The 15542-nt window shown below is 43.3% G+C and overlaps 1 protein-coding gene across 1 annotated transcript in view; it reads left to right on the top strand.

The window, feature by feature from the left end:
- c1ql4b (complement component 1, q subcomponent-like 4b) overlaps window positions 1-14024 on the top strand; it is a 104548-nt gene extending 90524 nt beyond the window's left edge. The window contains exon 2 of the mRNA XM_061977719.2: window positions 13630-14024. Coding sequence (XP_061833703.1) covers window positions 13630-13809 — 180 coding nt within the window. The 3' untranslated portion in view covers window positions 13810-14024. The remainder of the gene's footprint in view (window positions 1-13629) is intronic.
- The last annotated feature ends 1518 nt before the right edge of the window (window positions 14025-15542 follow it).

Genomic DNA, 15542 nt, shown 5'->3' with positions numbered 1-15542 from the left:
TCGTAAAGAGCTTGGGAGCGACTTGTGACTTGAATTCCCTGGGAGGAACAACTGGTCCAAAACGCAACACCTTCTTTGCAAGAACTGGTCAACACTAAACCGGACTAAAGATGGCTGGCAAGGTGCAGACCCACAGTTGGGCAGGTCTTGAGTGTTTGCTTAAAAAGTCATCCAAAAAGCAAATTCGATCTTGGATTGTGCTATCAACGTATTACTCTGTTGTTTGGATAACTCTTTATCTTTTAAGTTCAACTTGTCCAAGGAAAAAGGACACTCTAACCTTTCATCCAGCCAGATGGAGTCAGCACATGTTATTCACACGAGTCCTGGACTATGGCCATGCTAGGCCACCCCCAGGTGAGCAGGGAAAGGCTGTTACAGGCAAACCACTCTCGGGTGTCTTTAATCTCTTGCTGATACTTCTTTTGGCTGGTGATGTTGAACTAAACCCCTGGGCCAGTGCCAGCTGGGCCTTCAGCTTCGCTAGCTGGGCCAACATCAATGCCTTCACCTCGGGCAACCCTGCCAGCTCAACCAATATCTCTGCTAGCTGGGCTGAGCGACATCGCCTAGCTGTCTCATACGAAAGAAGAAGAAGACTTTAAGGAACTTTAGAGGAGGAAATATTGTTGAATTACAAACTTCTGTGTGGTGTTGCTTCCTTATTTGTCATTATTGAAAGCAGATTTTAATGTGTAGCAGCGACAGCTGAACTGAATGGGACAGCGTCATAATCAAGTCGGTCCACTGGAACAAAAAAATACAGTATCGTTAGTCCAGAATGTTTACGGTCTTCATTGACTCACACTGTAAAAAAACAGTCATCTACTGGCAGCTACGGCTGCCAAACGAAAACCATAAAATTAAAGTAAAGCCATTGTAAACCAAATAATGATCAAAAACATTACCTTTACAGAAATTTTCATGAAACGTTTTGCGGAAAAATATCGTAATTTTACAGACTTTTACTAAATCATTAAAGGGGAACATTATCACCAGACCTATGTAAGCGTCAATATATACCTTGATGTTGCAGAAAAAAGACCATATATTTTTTTAACCGATTTCCGAATTCTAAATGGGTGAATTTTGGCGAATTAAACGCCTTTCTAATATTTGCTCTCGGAGTTGTGACGTCACATCAGGAAGCAATCCGCCATTTTCTCAAACACCGGGTCAAAACAGCTCTGTTATTTTCCGTTTTTTCGACTGTTTTCCGTACCTTGGAGACATCATGCCTTGTCGGTGTGTTGTCGGAGGGTGTAACAACACGAACAGGGACGGATTCAAGTTGCACCAGTGGCCCAAAAATGCGAAAGTGGCAAGAAATTGGACGTTTGTTCCGCACACTTTACCGACGAAAGCTATGCTACGACAGAGATGGCATAGAAGAATATCGACCCTAGCTTCCCTGGCCTGCTAACATCAACTCCAAAACTGGACAGATCAGCTTTCAGGAAAAGAGAGCGGATGAGGGTATGTCTACAGAATATATTAATTGATGAAAACTGGGCTGTCTGCACTCTCAAAGTGCATGTTGTTGCCAAATGTATTTCATATGCTGTAAACCTAGTTCATAGTTGTTAGTTTCCTTTAATGCCAAACAAACACATACCAATCTTTGGTTAGAAGGCGATCGCCGAATTGGTCCTAGCTTTCTCACGTGTCGCTGGCTGTCGTGTCGTTTTCGTCAGTTTCGCTTGCATACGGTTCAAACCGATATGGCTCAATAGCTTCAGTTTCTTCTTCAATTTTGTTTTCGCTACCTGCCTCCACACTACAACCATCCGTTTCAATACATGCCTAATCTGTTGAATCGCTTAAGCCGCTGAAATCCGAGTCTGAATCCGAGCTAATGTCGCTATAGCTTGCTGTTCTATCCGCCATGTTTGTTTGTATTGGCATCACTATGTGACATCACAGGACGGGTGTATATAACGATGGTTAAAATCAGGCACTTTGAAGCTTTTTTTAGGGATATTGCGTGATGGGTAAAATTTTGAAAAAAACTTCGAAAAATAAAATAACTGATTTGGGAACTGATTTTTAATGGTTTTAACCCTTCTGAAATTGTGATACTGTTCCCCTTTAAGATCAACCACCTTTAATAAAGTGACGATGCAAACAGTTCTGCAGAAAAATACCTTTATTCTACAGAGTTTTTCCAAATTATTACGATCAAACACCTTTAATGAAGTGACAATGCTGGCAGTTCCACAGAAAAATACCATTATTTTACAGATTTTTTCTGAATTGTTAAGATCAACCACCTTTAATAAAGTGACGATGCAAACAGTGCTGCAGAAAAATACCTTAGTTAGATTGTTAGTATGGACATAGACTTTTATTTAACAAGTTACATTTGAAAGTAATTTAAGAAAACAGAAAATGCTATCTATAAATAATTTGGTATTTTTCTGTAGAAAAAATAGAAATATACATAGTTTGTCATTACTGGCATATTACTTAAAATAACAGGCGGATTGTTTATTTACAGATAATGTCTTCAATTCTACATTATTATAAACTATTTAAAAAAAAATAGAAAAATTACAGTAGAAATTTTGAGTAAATCATACTTGCCAACCCTCCCGGATTTTTCGGGAGACTCCCGAAATTCAGCGCCTCTCTCGAAAACCTCCCGGGACAAATTTTCTCCCGAAAAACTCCCGAAATTCAGGCGGACCTGAGTGACGTGTTGACAACACACAACAACAGCGTCTACCCTAAAGCAGTTCGTCTGCCGTAAACAGCAATGTTGTGACACTTTTAAACAGGACAATACTGCCATCTACTGTACATGCATATGTGACCCACCTATAATGTGTCACATTTTTGTGTTGATTTATTTATTTTATTTTGTGGTTTGAATTCGTTTTTGTGTCAGGACTTGATCTTGGGAGTTTGCTTTTCCGGGATGCAACGGAAAGTTGGCACGGGCGAGACGGGAATGAAGGTACATGATTTATTGAAACACTAGAACTACAAAAAAGGATCAAACCAAAGCGCGCACAGTGGCGGAAACTATGAACAATTAAACAAAACATAAACTGTGGCTTGATAAACAAAAACTTACTTGGCATGGAACCGGCATGAAAAAAGAGCAGCAAGGATCATAAGGGTGTGCAGAAGCATATATGGGGTGAGGTCGTCAGGCCGAACAACAGAAAATGAATGAACTTAAATACTATGGACATGATTAGTGAAAGCAGGTGCGTGACTCAAAACGTGAAACAGGTGCGTGACGTGACAGGTGAAAACTAATGGTTGCTATGGTGACCAGACAAGGGAGTGAAAAGACAGAAACTAAACAAAACATGACTTAAAACCAAACATGATAATACAGACATGACAGAGCCCCTCCCTTAAGGACAGATACCAGATGTCCAAGAAAAAAAACTTAACAAGAGTTATGGGAGGGCGGGAGGGGGACATGGCTGTGGGTCGCCAGACCACGTGTCCCCGTATCCACCGGGGCAGAGTTAGGTGGCGGCGGCGAGTGGAACGCCGCTGCAGCAGGCGAGGCGGGCGCCCAGGGAATGGCCACATTCGTGGCCGACTGGGAGGTGGGCGCACTTGGCGTGGCGGGCGACCAGGTAGCGGCCATATCCGTGGCTGACGAGGAGGCAGGCGCGTCGTCATTGTGGCAGGCGTGGCTTGGCGTGGTGAGTCAGGCGGCGAAGCTCGGCGTGGCGCGTCAGGCGGCGAAGCTTGGCATGGGTCTTGGTATAGGTCTTGGTCTTGGCGTGGGTCTTGGTCTTGGCATGGCGGGTCTTGGTCTTGGTCTTGGCATGGCGGGTCTTGGTCTTGGCATGGCGGGTCTTGGTCTTGGCATGGCGGGTCTTGGTCTTGGTCTAGGTCTTGGCATGGCGGGTCTTGGTCTTGGTCTTGGCATGGCGGGTCTTGGTCTTGGACTTGGCATGGCGGGTCTTGGTCTTGGACTTGGCATGGCGGGTCTTGGTCTTGGACTTGGCATGGCGGGTCTTGGTCTTGGACTTGGCATGGCGGGTCTTGGTCTTAGACTTGGCGTGGCGGGTCTTGGTCTTGGACTTGGCGTGGCGGGTCTTGGACTTGGCATGGAGGGTCTTGGACTTGGCGTGGAGGGTCTTGGACTTGGCTTGGAGGGTCTTGGACTTGTCGTGGAGGGTCTTGGACTTGGCGTGGAGGGTCTTGGACTTGGCGTGGAGGGTCTTGGTCTTGGCGTGGAGGGTCTTGGTCTTGGCGTGGAGGGTCTTGGTCTTGGACTTGGCGTGGAGGGTCTTGGTCTTGGACTTGGCGTGGAGGGTCTTGGTCTTGACATGGAGCTGGTGCTAGCCTTGGTGCGGCGACAGGTGCTAGCCTTGGTGCGGCGACAGGTGCTAGCCGTGGAGTTGCGACAGGTGCTAGCCTTGGAGCAGCGACAGGTGCTAGCCTTGGAGCAGCGACAGGTGCTAGCCTTGGAGCAGCGACAGGTGCTAGCCGTGGCTCTGGTGCTAGCCTTGGCGCTAGCCGTGGTGCAGCTACTGGTGCTAGCCGTGAAGCAGCGACAGGTGCTAGCCGTGGCTCTGGTGCTAGCCTTGGCGCTAGCCGTGGTGCAGCTACTGGTGCTAGCCGTGAAGCAGCGACAGGTGCTAGCCGTGGCTCTGGTGCTAGCCTTGACGCTAGCCGTGGTGCAGCTACTGGTGCTAGCCGTGAAGCAGCGACAGGTGCTAGCCGTGGCTCTGGTGCTAGCCTTGGCGCTAGCCGTGGTGCAGCTACTGGTGCTAGCCGTGGAGCAACGACAGGTGCTAGCCATGGCTCTGGTGCTAGCCTTGGCGCTAGCCGTGGTGCAGCTACTGGTGATAGCCTTGGTGCAGGTGGAGGTGGTCTAGCTGGGGGTTGCGGCTTGGCATGGTAAAAGACTGGTGAGGGCGGTCGTGCTGGAGGCTGTGGCTTGACAGGTCGGAAGACTGGTGGTGGCGGCCGTGAGGGAGGCTGTGGCTTGACATGGTGATGCTGAGCCACCCCACCTGAACAATTCCCAGCCCTAGCCCCCCCCTCAAGGGGCGGATACCAGATGCGCTCCCTGCGGTCTGGAACTCTCTGTAGGGGTGGGCAGAGGAGGGCAGAAACTTCCCCATTAAATTGTCCAAATTGTCTTTTTTGTACCTGGGATTGAGTGGGTGAAAAAAAATTGTTTTGTGTCTTGGGTGTGGCTTGAGTCCTGGGGAGCGGGGAATCAAAAGAAAAAGAATTCAGAAAAAAAAAAAATCCTGGTCTTTGACGTCATCCGGGCGAAACCGGGCTGGCTGCTGCTTGCTTCCGCCCGGAGGGGGAGGGGCTTGTGGGAGCGGCGTGTCCTGCTGGCTTGCGGAAGTTCTTCCTGAAGTCCTTCGTCGGGAGCGGCGCTTCCGGCACTGCGCTGCGTCCCCGCATTCCTGGGACCAAATGGAGTCTCTGTACTCCACGGAGGAGTAGCGCAGAGTTTCCTCCTCCATCGCGCACAGGACCGCCCAAGAAGCCTCGTCCAAAATGTCCAACTCGGCCAACTTAGGTGCGGAAAAGCGGGTCTGCTGACGACCTACTGTCAGGACTTGATCTTGGGAGTTTGCTTTTCCGGGATGCAACGGAAAGTTGGCACGGGCGAGACGGGAATGAAGGTACATGATTTATTGAAACACTAGAACTACAAAAAAGGATCAAACCAAAGCGCGCACAGTGGCGGAAACTATGAACAATTAAACAAAACATAAACTGTGGCTTGATAAACAAAAACTTACTTGGCATGGAACCGGCATGAAAAAAGAGCAGCAAGGATCATAAGGGTGTGCAGAAGCATATATGGGGTGAGGTCGTCAGGCCGAACAACAGAAAATGAATGAACTTAAATACTATGGACATGATTAGTGAAAGCAGGTGCGTGACTCAAAACGTGAAACAGGTGCATGACGTGACAGGTGAAAACTAATGGTTGCTATGGTGACCAGACAAGGGAGTGAAAAGACAGAAACTAAACAAAACATGACTTAAAACCAAACATGATAATACAGACATGACATTTTGGAGCTGTCATTACACATTTATCAGTATTCACATTGGTCAGTAGGGGGCAGTAGGGCGTTTCTTCCCAATTAAATGCTATCACCTGCAGACCGGAAGTGTCTTGTCATTCTGATGAGCGCGACCAGTCTGTGAACAATTGAAACGTCCTGTGTGCTTTTTCCTCCTGTATAACAGGTTAGGTTTGGTGAATCAACTCACTGAATAATATCCATGTGATCTTTATAAGTTTAAGTACACATTCTGATGGTGGAGCCTAACTCTAAAGTGTTTGTGAGTTGTAGTTTGTATTTGTGAATGAATCCAGTGCACAGCTGCAGTAATCAATACAAAAAGGCGACGTGAGTGCGCAATGTTTATATAGGAACTTCTGATCCTAATTCAGACTCCCAAATTAGAGCTCCCATTTTCTTATTGATTTTATAATGTATATTTGTATAATGTGTGTGTTCTGAAATAGTGACAGAGAATAGAACAAGGATGGACAATTCAACCCTTAACTCAACAATGAGTAGATGAGTGTTATGTGTGTCTATATGTGTAAATAAATAAACACTGAAATTCAAGTATTTATTTTATTTATATATATATATATACATATATATATATATATATATATATATATATATATATATATATATATATATATATATATATATATATATATATATATATATATATAGAAAAAAATATATATAGCTAGAATTCACTGAAAGTCAAGTATTTCTTATATATATATATATATATATATATATATATATCTTAACCACGCCCCCAACCACGCCCCCCGCCCCACCCCTGACCACGCCCCCGCCCCCCACCCCCCACCTCCCGAAATCGGAGGTCTCAAGGTTGGCAAGTATGGAGTAAATTAACCATAAAAATAGGATTTTTTTTTTTTTTTACAGTGCACCTAATTAGGAACCGGTACCAAAAAATACCGGTGCTTGGTTTACATCTCTACTCAGGAAGTTGTCAACCATGTTTTTTGTTTACTGTTTACCAGAAAGCTTGGAGGTGGGCTTTGCAGGAGACAGGAAAGAAGTGGTTCTCATAATTGCAGTCATTAAATGAACGTACTTTGATGTGTCCACAATCGCACGCTTGAATAGCCGGTTACTAATCCATCGACGGTGCAATTCCTTACAAACACCAAGAAATGGGAGCTGCCCATCAGCATAATGAATGCAGCAATCTCCCTGCCTTGACAATAAATCCTTGGAGGAAAAGTGTGTGATTGTGAGAGGTAGGAACAAACATTTAGCCGACGTGTCGCCAGCTTTGGGTGCCTTCATAATGAAACGTGTGGAGGCATTGTTATCTAAGGAGACATCATTAGATGGCATTTGTTAGCGCTCGTGTAAACAAGGGTGCACATCATCACATGTTGCCTTTTTCCTTCAATATGGCCGCAGGCCCGGGATCATGTTTATTCATCAGTGCAGCCGCCCTCATGTGAGCTAACAGGACGAGGAACGACGCCTCCGACCTGTCATTAATTCTTCACTTTCTGCAGCCTTTATCGCAGTTGAAGGAGCCTGTTATGATTACTATATAAATAGGAATGTAACGATCTGGTCAAGGTGGTGTCATAACGGGGAGTTTTTTGCAGCTTACTGCGAGGATTGTTTTCCCGGGATGCAATCGGACTACTCTGGACAAGGCGTGCAGGTAAAAACATGATTTAATCTTGACTCAAAAAATGGTACAAACAAAAAGCGCTCAAGGCGAAGGCACAGCTTAACGCAGGAAACAAAAGCTAAGACTTAGCATAAACTATGGACATGAAACATGAAACTAAAAACATGAAAAAACTCACTAAACTGTGGCTTGAAACAAATAGCAAGAACTATGGACATGAAACAAAAAGACTTGACATGAATCGGACAGCATGAAGAGAAAAGAAAAGTCAAAACAGTCAAAAAGTCAAAAAGTCAAAACAGAGCAATGTCGCCAGGACGACTAACTGGCAAAACAGGCTCAAATAATAGTCTCTCATTAGAGCAGGTGCGTGAGTCAAAAACATGAGACAGGTGAAACTAATCAGTCGTCATGGAAACTAAAACAAACAAGGCAGCGCAAACAGGAACTCTGGAGTCTTAAACAGAAAATAACAAAAAACATGATCCAGACCACAGATCATGACAGGTGGTTGTGTTTCCCAGGATGCAAAAGGACCGTAAGGAAGGTAGGTAGTGTCGGAGGCAGATATTTACATATATCCGAATTTATTTTATTCATATTACAAAACAGCAAGTGTTTTTCTTCCAATTGTGGTCTTTTGGTTGTCTGCATATACTGTGTGCTTAACCTTGAGTGAGGAATGTAAGAAAGAGAGATACTCATGTCTCTTATCTAGCCTTATGTCCAGGTGCGGAGGACAATGGGCATGTGTTTTGGCTGGAGGGACAAGACTGCGAGGGTGGGAGGAAGAGAGACTTAAGAGGGGAGAGGGTTTTTCGGGGGGGGGGGGGGGGGGGGGGGGGGGGGCGCGCGATTGAATGTTCTATGCTGGACTGGTCTCAATGTATTTACAAAGCTTTGCAAATATATTACAAAATACCTATTCTGTCTCTGGTGGTTTTTCTACTCAGCTTTAAGTGTCGTAAAGAGCTTGGGAGCGACTTGTGACTTGAATTCCCTGGGAGGAACAACTGGTCCAAACGCAACAGTAGCTAGGTAGGTATTTATTATCATTGCAAAAGTACAACGGAAATTTGTTTTCAGCACAAACCCGTTGAAGATTAGACAAATAAACAGTGTACAGGGTTACAGAACAGGAACGCTGATGGGTCGCCACAAGGCGCCCCCGTACAAGATGGGAAAAATGGCAACGCTGGGGAAGGATGAGTAAAAAAATACAATCTAGACTAGGCTCCTCCAGAGTGGGGAAAAACCTCCATTGCAAAGCACATATACATATTACAACGTACATCTTGAGACTAGCAACATAGGGGAGGGAGTGGGGGGGCCATGGAGGCAGGCTGCAGCTCTTCGGGCACTGCCCATCCGTCCATCACCCCTAAGGGATTCGCGTCAAGGGCGTTGGATGGTGGGTGGGGTATGTGTGTGTGGCGTATATTTTTTGTGGATGCAAACTGAAGGAATTAACAGAAGCAGGTAAGAATGCCAATTTAATCTTTGGAGAACAAAACGAAACATACAAAAAGTAGTGGGCCGATAGGAAGCGTAGACAAACCTAGCATAGAATGAAAATAAAAGAGGAGCGTACTTGCCAACCCTCCCAAATTTTCCGGGAGACTATAAAAGCGCTACACAAGTATAACCCATTTATCATGACAAAGAATGCTGAATGAATCATGACCACAAGTGGTTGAATATCCATCTGTGCATTCCTGCATGATTTCAAACTACGACCACAATAATAAACTTTTCAAATCGTTCATATCCGGACACTTTTATTTAACTGTGCGTGACAACAAAAGCATTTTATCGACACACTTGATCGTACGATGGGTGATGTATTTTTTTTTTTTGCCTACATACTGTATACGTAAAGCACCTTGAATTGCATACTGTGGAAGTCGCTTCCTAGCCGTTCCACTGAAGACACGGCACAAGAGCCAAGCGTGCAGTTTTTAACAAAGGTTTTAATACTCAAATTGTTTCAACAAAGTTCCTCTCCCCCAGAACGAGACTTTTCAGTCACGTCCGTATCCTCTCTCTCTCTCTCTCTCTCTCTCTGCTCCCGGCCGCTTACTGTTAAAGACAACAGATGATTAGACAACTTGTACCACCTGGGAAATCTAATCACCTGCCAGCTGTGTCTCGCTGTCAGCACTGCCACGCCTCCGTCTGATGGTGCTCTGTCTTCTGCACCACGGACAGAGGCGGTGACCTTTGCTCCTTCCACACATACATATATATTTACTTACTCTTGCCCCTAAACATGGTTAAATCAATACAAAACTGAACATTATCGTTTTATTATCGGGATTGCACCTAAATTAAAATGAGATTTTATTTCAAATCAATTCTCCAGATATTGGGTTTGTGTTTATTTGAGTTTATTTGGAACATGCAAGCATACAACATGATGCGTCACAATTTCCAGTTTCTCTATTCAACATGTTAGAAAAGGAGTAGGAAGAAAAAGAGCTTATTTAATCCTAACCCCTTTTCTTTTACATAACAGTTGCTAAAACTTTTGTTCACTTCCTGTTCTCAATTTACTCACAATATACTCCATAAGTAATAACAGTAAAAATAAATAAATAATTATTTCATATGGTGAGATGGGTAAGAGTATCTAGAAAATGAATGGATGGATGAAATAAATTGAGAATTATCATGGTTCTTCTTCTTTGTACTTTGTAAACACTTTAAGTTTGAAGAGTTTCTTGAAGTGGATTGTATTAGTACATTGTTTGATTTCTTTGCTTAATTCATTCCATAATTTAATCCCACATACTGATATACTGAAGGTCTTTAGTGTTGTACGTGCATACAAATGGTTTATATTACATTTTTCTCTAAGATTATATTTCTCCTCTTTTTTTTGAGAAGAATTGTTGTGTATTCTTGGCCAGCAGATTGTAGTGTGCTTTTGTGTATACTTTTATCTGTTTGCAATTTCATTATGTCGTGGAATTTCTGATGTTGACTAATAAGAAAATGGAATAACATGTTAATTGTCGGCCCTGCGATGAGGTGGCGACTTGTCCAGGGTGTACCCCGCCTTCCGCCCGATTGTAGCTGAGATAGGCTCCAGCGCCCCCCGCGACCCCAAAGGGAATAAGCGGTAGAAAATGGATGGATGGATGGATGTTAATTGTCAGGCTTGTCCCTGACAGTTTGGTTAAGTTTTAGTTGTTCCTATGTGTTTGTTTTATTTCCTGTCAGCACTCTTATTTTGGTTCAGTTTCCTGTTTGTCTTTCTGAGTGCTGTGGCTGATTGGCACCTGGCCACACCTGGTGTCAATCAGCCAGCTGCTATTTGAACTTGCTTTGCACTCCAGTCAGAGCTGGAGTATTGTCGTTCGAGTTGATACTTGAGGTCTTTGTTTGCGGTAAGCTGTTCCTTTTTAATAGTTCCTATAGCTATTTACAGTTTGCTGTCTCCTAACTTCTTGTTTTTCTGTTAGCTATATCCAGTTAGCCGTTAGTTATTCCTAGTTCTTGTTTGCTCGTTCCTGTTCCCTGTCTCCAGTTTGTGTTTTGCCTTATTTTTATGGACATTAAATTATGTTTTCCCGCACAAAGCCTGCCTTCTCTGCATCTTGGGGTTTGTCACCAACAATTTGTGACAGTTAATAAACTACTGTATCCCATACTTGCCAACCTTGAGACCTCCGATTTCGGGAGGTGGGGGGTGGGGGGCGTGGTTAGGGGCGTGGCTAAGAGGGGAGGAGTATATTTACAGCTACAATTCACCAAGTCAAGTATTTCATATATATATATATATATATATATATATATATAAATAGTTGAATTTCAGTGTTCATTTATTTACACATATACACACACATAACACTCATCTACTCATTGTTGAGTTAAGGGTTGAATTGTCCATCCTTGTTCTATTCTCTGTCACTATTTTTCTAACCATGCTGAACACCCTTTCGCAGATACCCAGAAAGGTTTCGAGTACCACCCAAAAAACTGAATCTCTGAAGACAGTATACAAATCTGTATTAAAGGTGTACAAATACTGTTTGTATAATAAGCATGTTATTGTTTGCAAATGAGGGTTAAGAGTTCAATACTAAAAAAAAAAAAAAAAAGAATGTGGCTTAAGTACAGTTTTTTAATTGAGCTGCTGCCTTTTTTGGTTGGGTTGTTTATTTATTTTGAGTAACTTCTAAAAGGGGAGGAATGTAATAGAGTGATCTATGTTTGTCTGTTGCCATCTCCTGGTGAATGTTGGCTATAGCGTACTGGGGTTACTATTTGGTTGGCCAACGATTTACGTGGTGTTGCGCACCTGACGTCAAGTGTGTGAGTCTGTTCTGAAGTCTACAGTAAAGAGATGTACTTCATCACCTCGCCTGGTTATTGCCTCCAACTCAATATATTACAACAACATTGCTGTTTACGGCAGACGAACTGCTTTACGGTAGAATAAAACATGACTGCTGTTGTTGTGTGTTGTTACCGCGCTGGGAGGACGTTAATGAAACTGCCTAACAATAAACCCACATAAGAAACCAAGAACTCGCCCTCCATCATTCTACAGTTATAACGTGTTTGGGCAGGCATGCTGTTTATATTGTGGGAAAGCGGCTGTGAATACAGGCTGTTGACACGTCACTCAGGTCCGCATGGAGCTGGAGGGGGCGTGGCTTCCAGCTCCACCTGAATTTCGGGAGATTTTCGGGAGAAAATTTGTCCCGGGAGGTTTTCGGGAGAGGCGCTGAATTTCGGGAGTCTCCCGGAAAATCCGGGAGGGTTGGCAAGTATGCTGTATCCAAACATACGCAATGACTCTGGCAGTAATGATTCTATTATTGTACTTAATTACTTTTTCTTTTTAAAGAAAAAAAAATAAAGTTTATATTTACCAAAAACTAGGGATGTCCGATAACATCGGACTGCCGATATTATCATATTATCGGCCGATAAATGCTTTAAAATGTAATATCGGAAATTATCGGTATTGGTTTCAAAACGATCGGTATCGGTTTCAAAAAGTAAAATTTATGACTTGTTAAAACGCCGCTGTGTACACGGACGTAGGGAGAAGTACAGAGCGCCAATGAACCTTAAAGGCACTGCCAAGTCACATAACTACGGTTTTTGACACACACACACAAGTGAATGCCAACCATACTTGGTCAACAGCCATACAGGTCACACTGAGGGTGGCCATATAAACAACTTTAACACTGTTACAAATATGCGACACACTGTGAACCCACACCAAACAAGAATGGCAAACACATTTCGGGAGAACATCCACAACATAAACACAACAGAACAAATACCCAGAAACCCTTGCAGCACTAACTCTTCCGGGACGCTACAATATACACCCCCCGCTATCCCAACCCAAACACCACAGCCCCGCCCACCTCAACCTCCTCATGCTCTCTCAGGGAGGGCATGTCCCAAATTCCAAGCTGCTGTTTTGAGGCATGTTAAAAAAAAATAATGCACTTTGTGACTTCAATAATAAATATGGCAGTGCCATGTTGGCACTTTTTTTTTTCCATAACTTGAGTTGATTTATTTTGGAAAACCTTGTTCCATTATTTAATGCATCCAGCGGGGCATTACAACAAAATGAGGCATAATAATGTGTTAATTCCACGACTGTATATATCGGTATCGGTTGATATCGGTATCGGTAATTAAGAGTTGGACAATATTGGAATATCGGCAAAAAAGCCATTATCGGACATCTCTTCCAAAAACCCAATTAACACTTTTACTTTCATCTGGGTAAAGAAAGACGGGCTTTTTCTGTCCCCAGTTGCTATGGTGATTCTAAGAATCAGCGCTGCATTGTTCATGGCTTTTTTTTTTTTATTATGGTCTTAACTCCGAGTCAACCGAGTTAAATGAAATAACTCCCATCAGCTGCTCTGTTTCCCTGTTTTTTCTGTTGTTTTTTTTAACCATATTTCATTGTTTATTTGTTTTTTTCCTCAGGTGAGGGCCAGTGCCATCGCCCAAGATGCGGACCAGAATTACGACTACGCCTCCAACAGTGTCATCCTGCACCTGGACGTGGGGGACGAGGTGTGCGTGCAACTGGACGGGGGCAAAGTTCACGGCGGGAATACCAACAAATACAGCACCTTCTCCGGCTTCCTCATCTACCCCGACTGACGTCTGCACTTTATCTCCTGTCGCATCTAACGGGCCATGATTCCATTATGTCAGTGAAGAGAATTTCTATCAAATCAAAAATATGCTTATATTATTATATCCAGTAATGTGCGGTGAGGTCAAGGGTTGGTGGGGCACTGACTCCTTTTGGTTTTTGTTTGTATTATTACATAAAATGATTGCGCTGTAATCAATTTTAATACAGGTTGCTCATTAACATGATGACATATATATATATATATATATATATATATATATATATATATATAATGCCAATGTTATGTGGGACCATGTGTGTTGGTCTTTATGTCAGTTGGTTTTGTTAGGAGGTTGTTGGGGTTTTTTTGCACCGTGACTAGGGAAGGTTGTTTGGATATTGTCATATAAGTAAATGCTGTTCCATTATTTCAATGTACTTTAAAGGGTCATTGATCTGATATACTCACATTGTCCAAAATATGGTATCAAATATGTAGAATTTAGAGACCGCCTGGTAAGACCTACAGACATAGCTTTTGGTATGACTCGGCCGGGGTTTGAACACACGACCTTCCAGTCTCAGACTGGATTGCTCCGATAAGCTGCATTGCTGGCCACCAAGAAAGCAGATTTTTACGAATTAGAATGCAAAAAAAAAAAGAAAAAAAAGAATGACTTTTGTCTTCTTGTCTCTCATAATGATTGTGAACGATAGGCAAAAAACCCCCAAAAAGTGCAGTTCCCAGGACAGATTGAAAAAATAATAAAATAAATAATAATAACAAAATGTGTGTGTGTGTATATATATATATATATATATATATATATGTATGTGTGGGAAAAAAATCACAAGACTATTTCATCTCTACAGGCCTGTTTCATGAGGGGGTTCCCTCAATCATCAGGAGATTTTAATGGGAGCATTCACATACCATGGTTTATATAGGGCACAGAGTGGGTGGGTACAGGCTGGCGTAGGGGCGTGGTGATTGGCTCATGTGTTACCTAGGAGGTGTTTCCGGCTGGTTTCCTGGCGTGGGTTCATAGGTGAGGGTGAAATTGTATCCGCTTTCATCAAGGGCTTTTTGGTACGGGGGGGTTGCTTGGTCAAATTCAGCTTTGCTAGATGACAGCATCGATAGCCTTTTATTAATTCCGGTAGGTATTCTTTTCGTGGTGGTGGGTGGGTGGTTGCTGTCATGGTGCACGTATTGGAGTGTTGTGTTGGGTTTCGTGAATGGTTGGTAGCTGTTATTTCTCAGGTTGAAAGTGACGTCAAGGAAGTTGACGGTTTGCTTGTTGGCTTCAATCGTGATCCGTAGGCCGTTCTCTTTGAAAATTTGGCATATGCGCTTCTTGGTATTCTCGCTGCTCCTTGGCGAGGCGCGACACACTGCCAGTCCGTCATCACGGTAAATACCAAGGTTCAGATTGAGGCTAGCGAGCTGGGAGAGGAGGAAACTCCCAACGAGTTCACACGTTTCTGCTCCGTCAAAACTTCCCATAGTGACGTCAAATGTTGCATTGTTCTTTTTTTGCCATGGTGTACTGTTGTGGATGAGAATGGAGTTTTTTGCGTGGATGATGACGACATCATCTGGTACAACCCCCCATACAGCAAAAACGTCTCAACTAACATTGGACACAAATTCCTCAATCTGATTGACAAACACTTTTCCAAAGACAACATCCTAAGAAAAGTATTCAACAAGAACAACATTAAATTGAGCTACAGCTGTATGAACAATATACGA

Source organism: Nerophis lumbriciformis, linkage group LG18 (genome assembly GCF_033978685.3).
Source record: "Nerophis lumbriciformis linkage group LG18, RoL_Nlum_v2.1, whole genome shotgun sequence".
Classification (NCBI taxonomy): Eukaryota; Metazoa; Chordata; class Actinopteri; order Syngnathiformes; family Syngnathidae; genus Nerophis; species Nerophis lumbriciformis.
The sequence above is the reverse complement of the archived record's forward strand: the minus strand, read 5'-3'. Positions and strand labels throughout refer to the sequence as shown.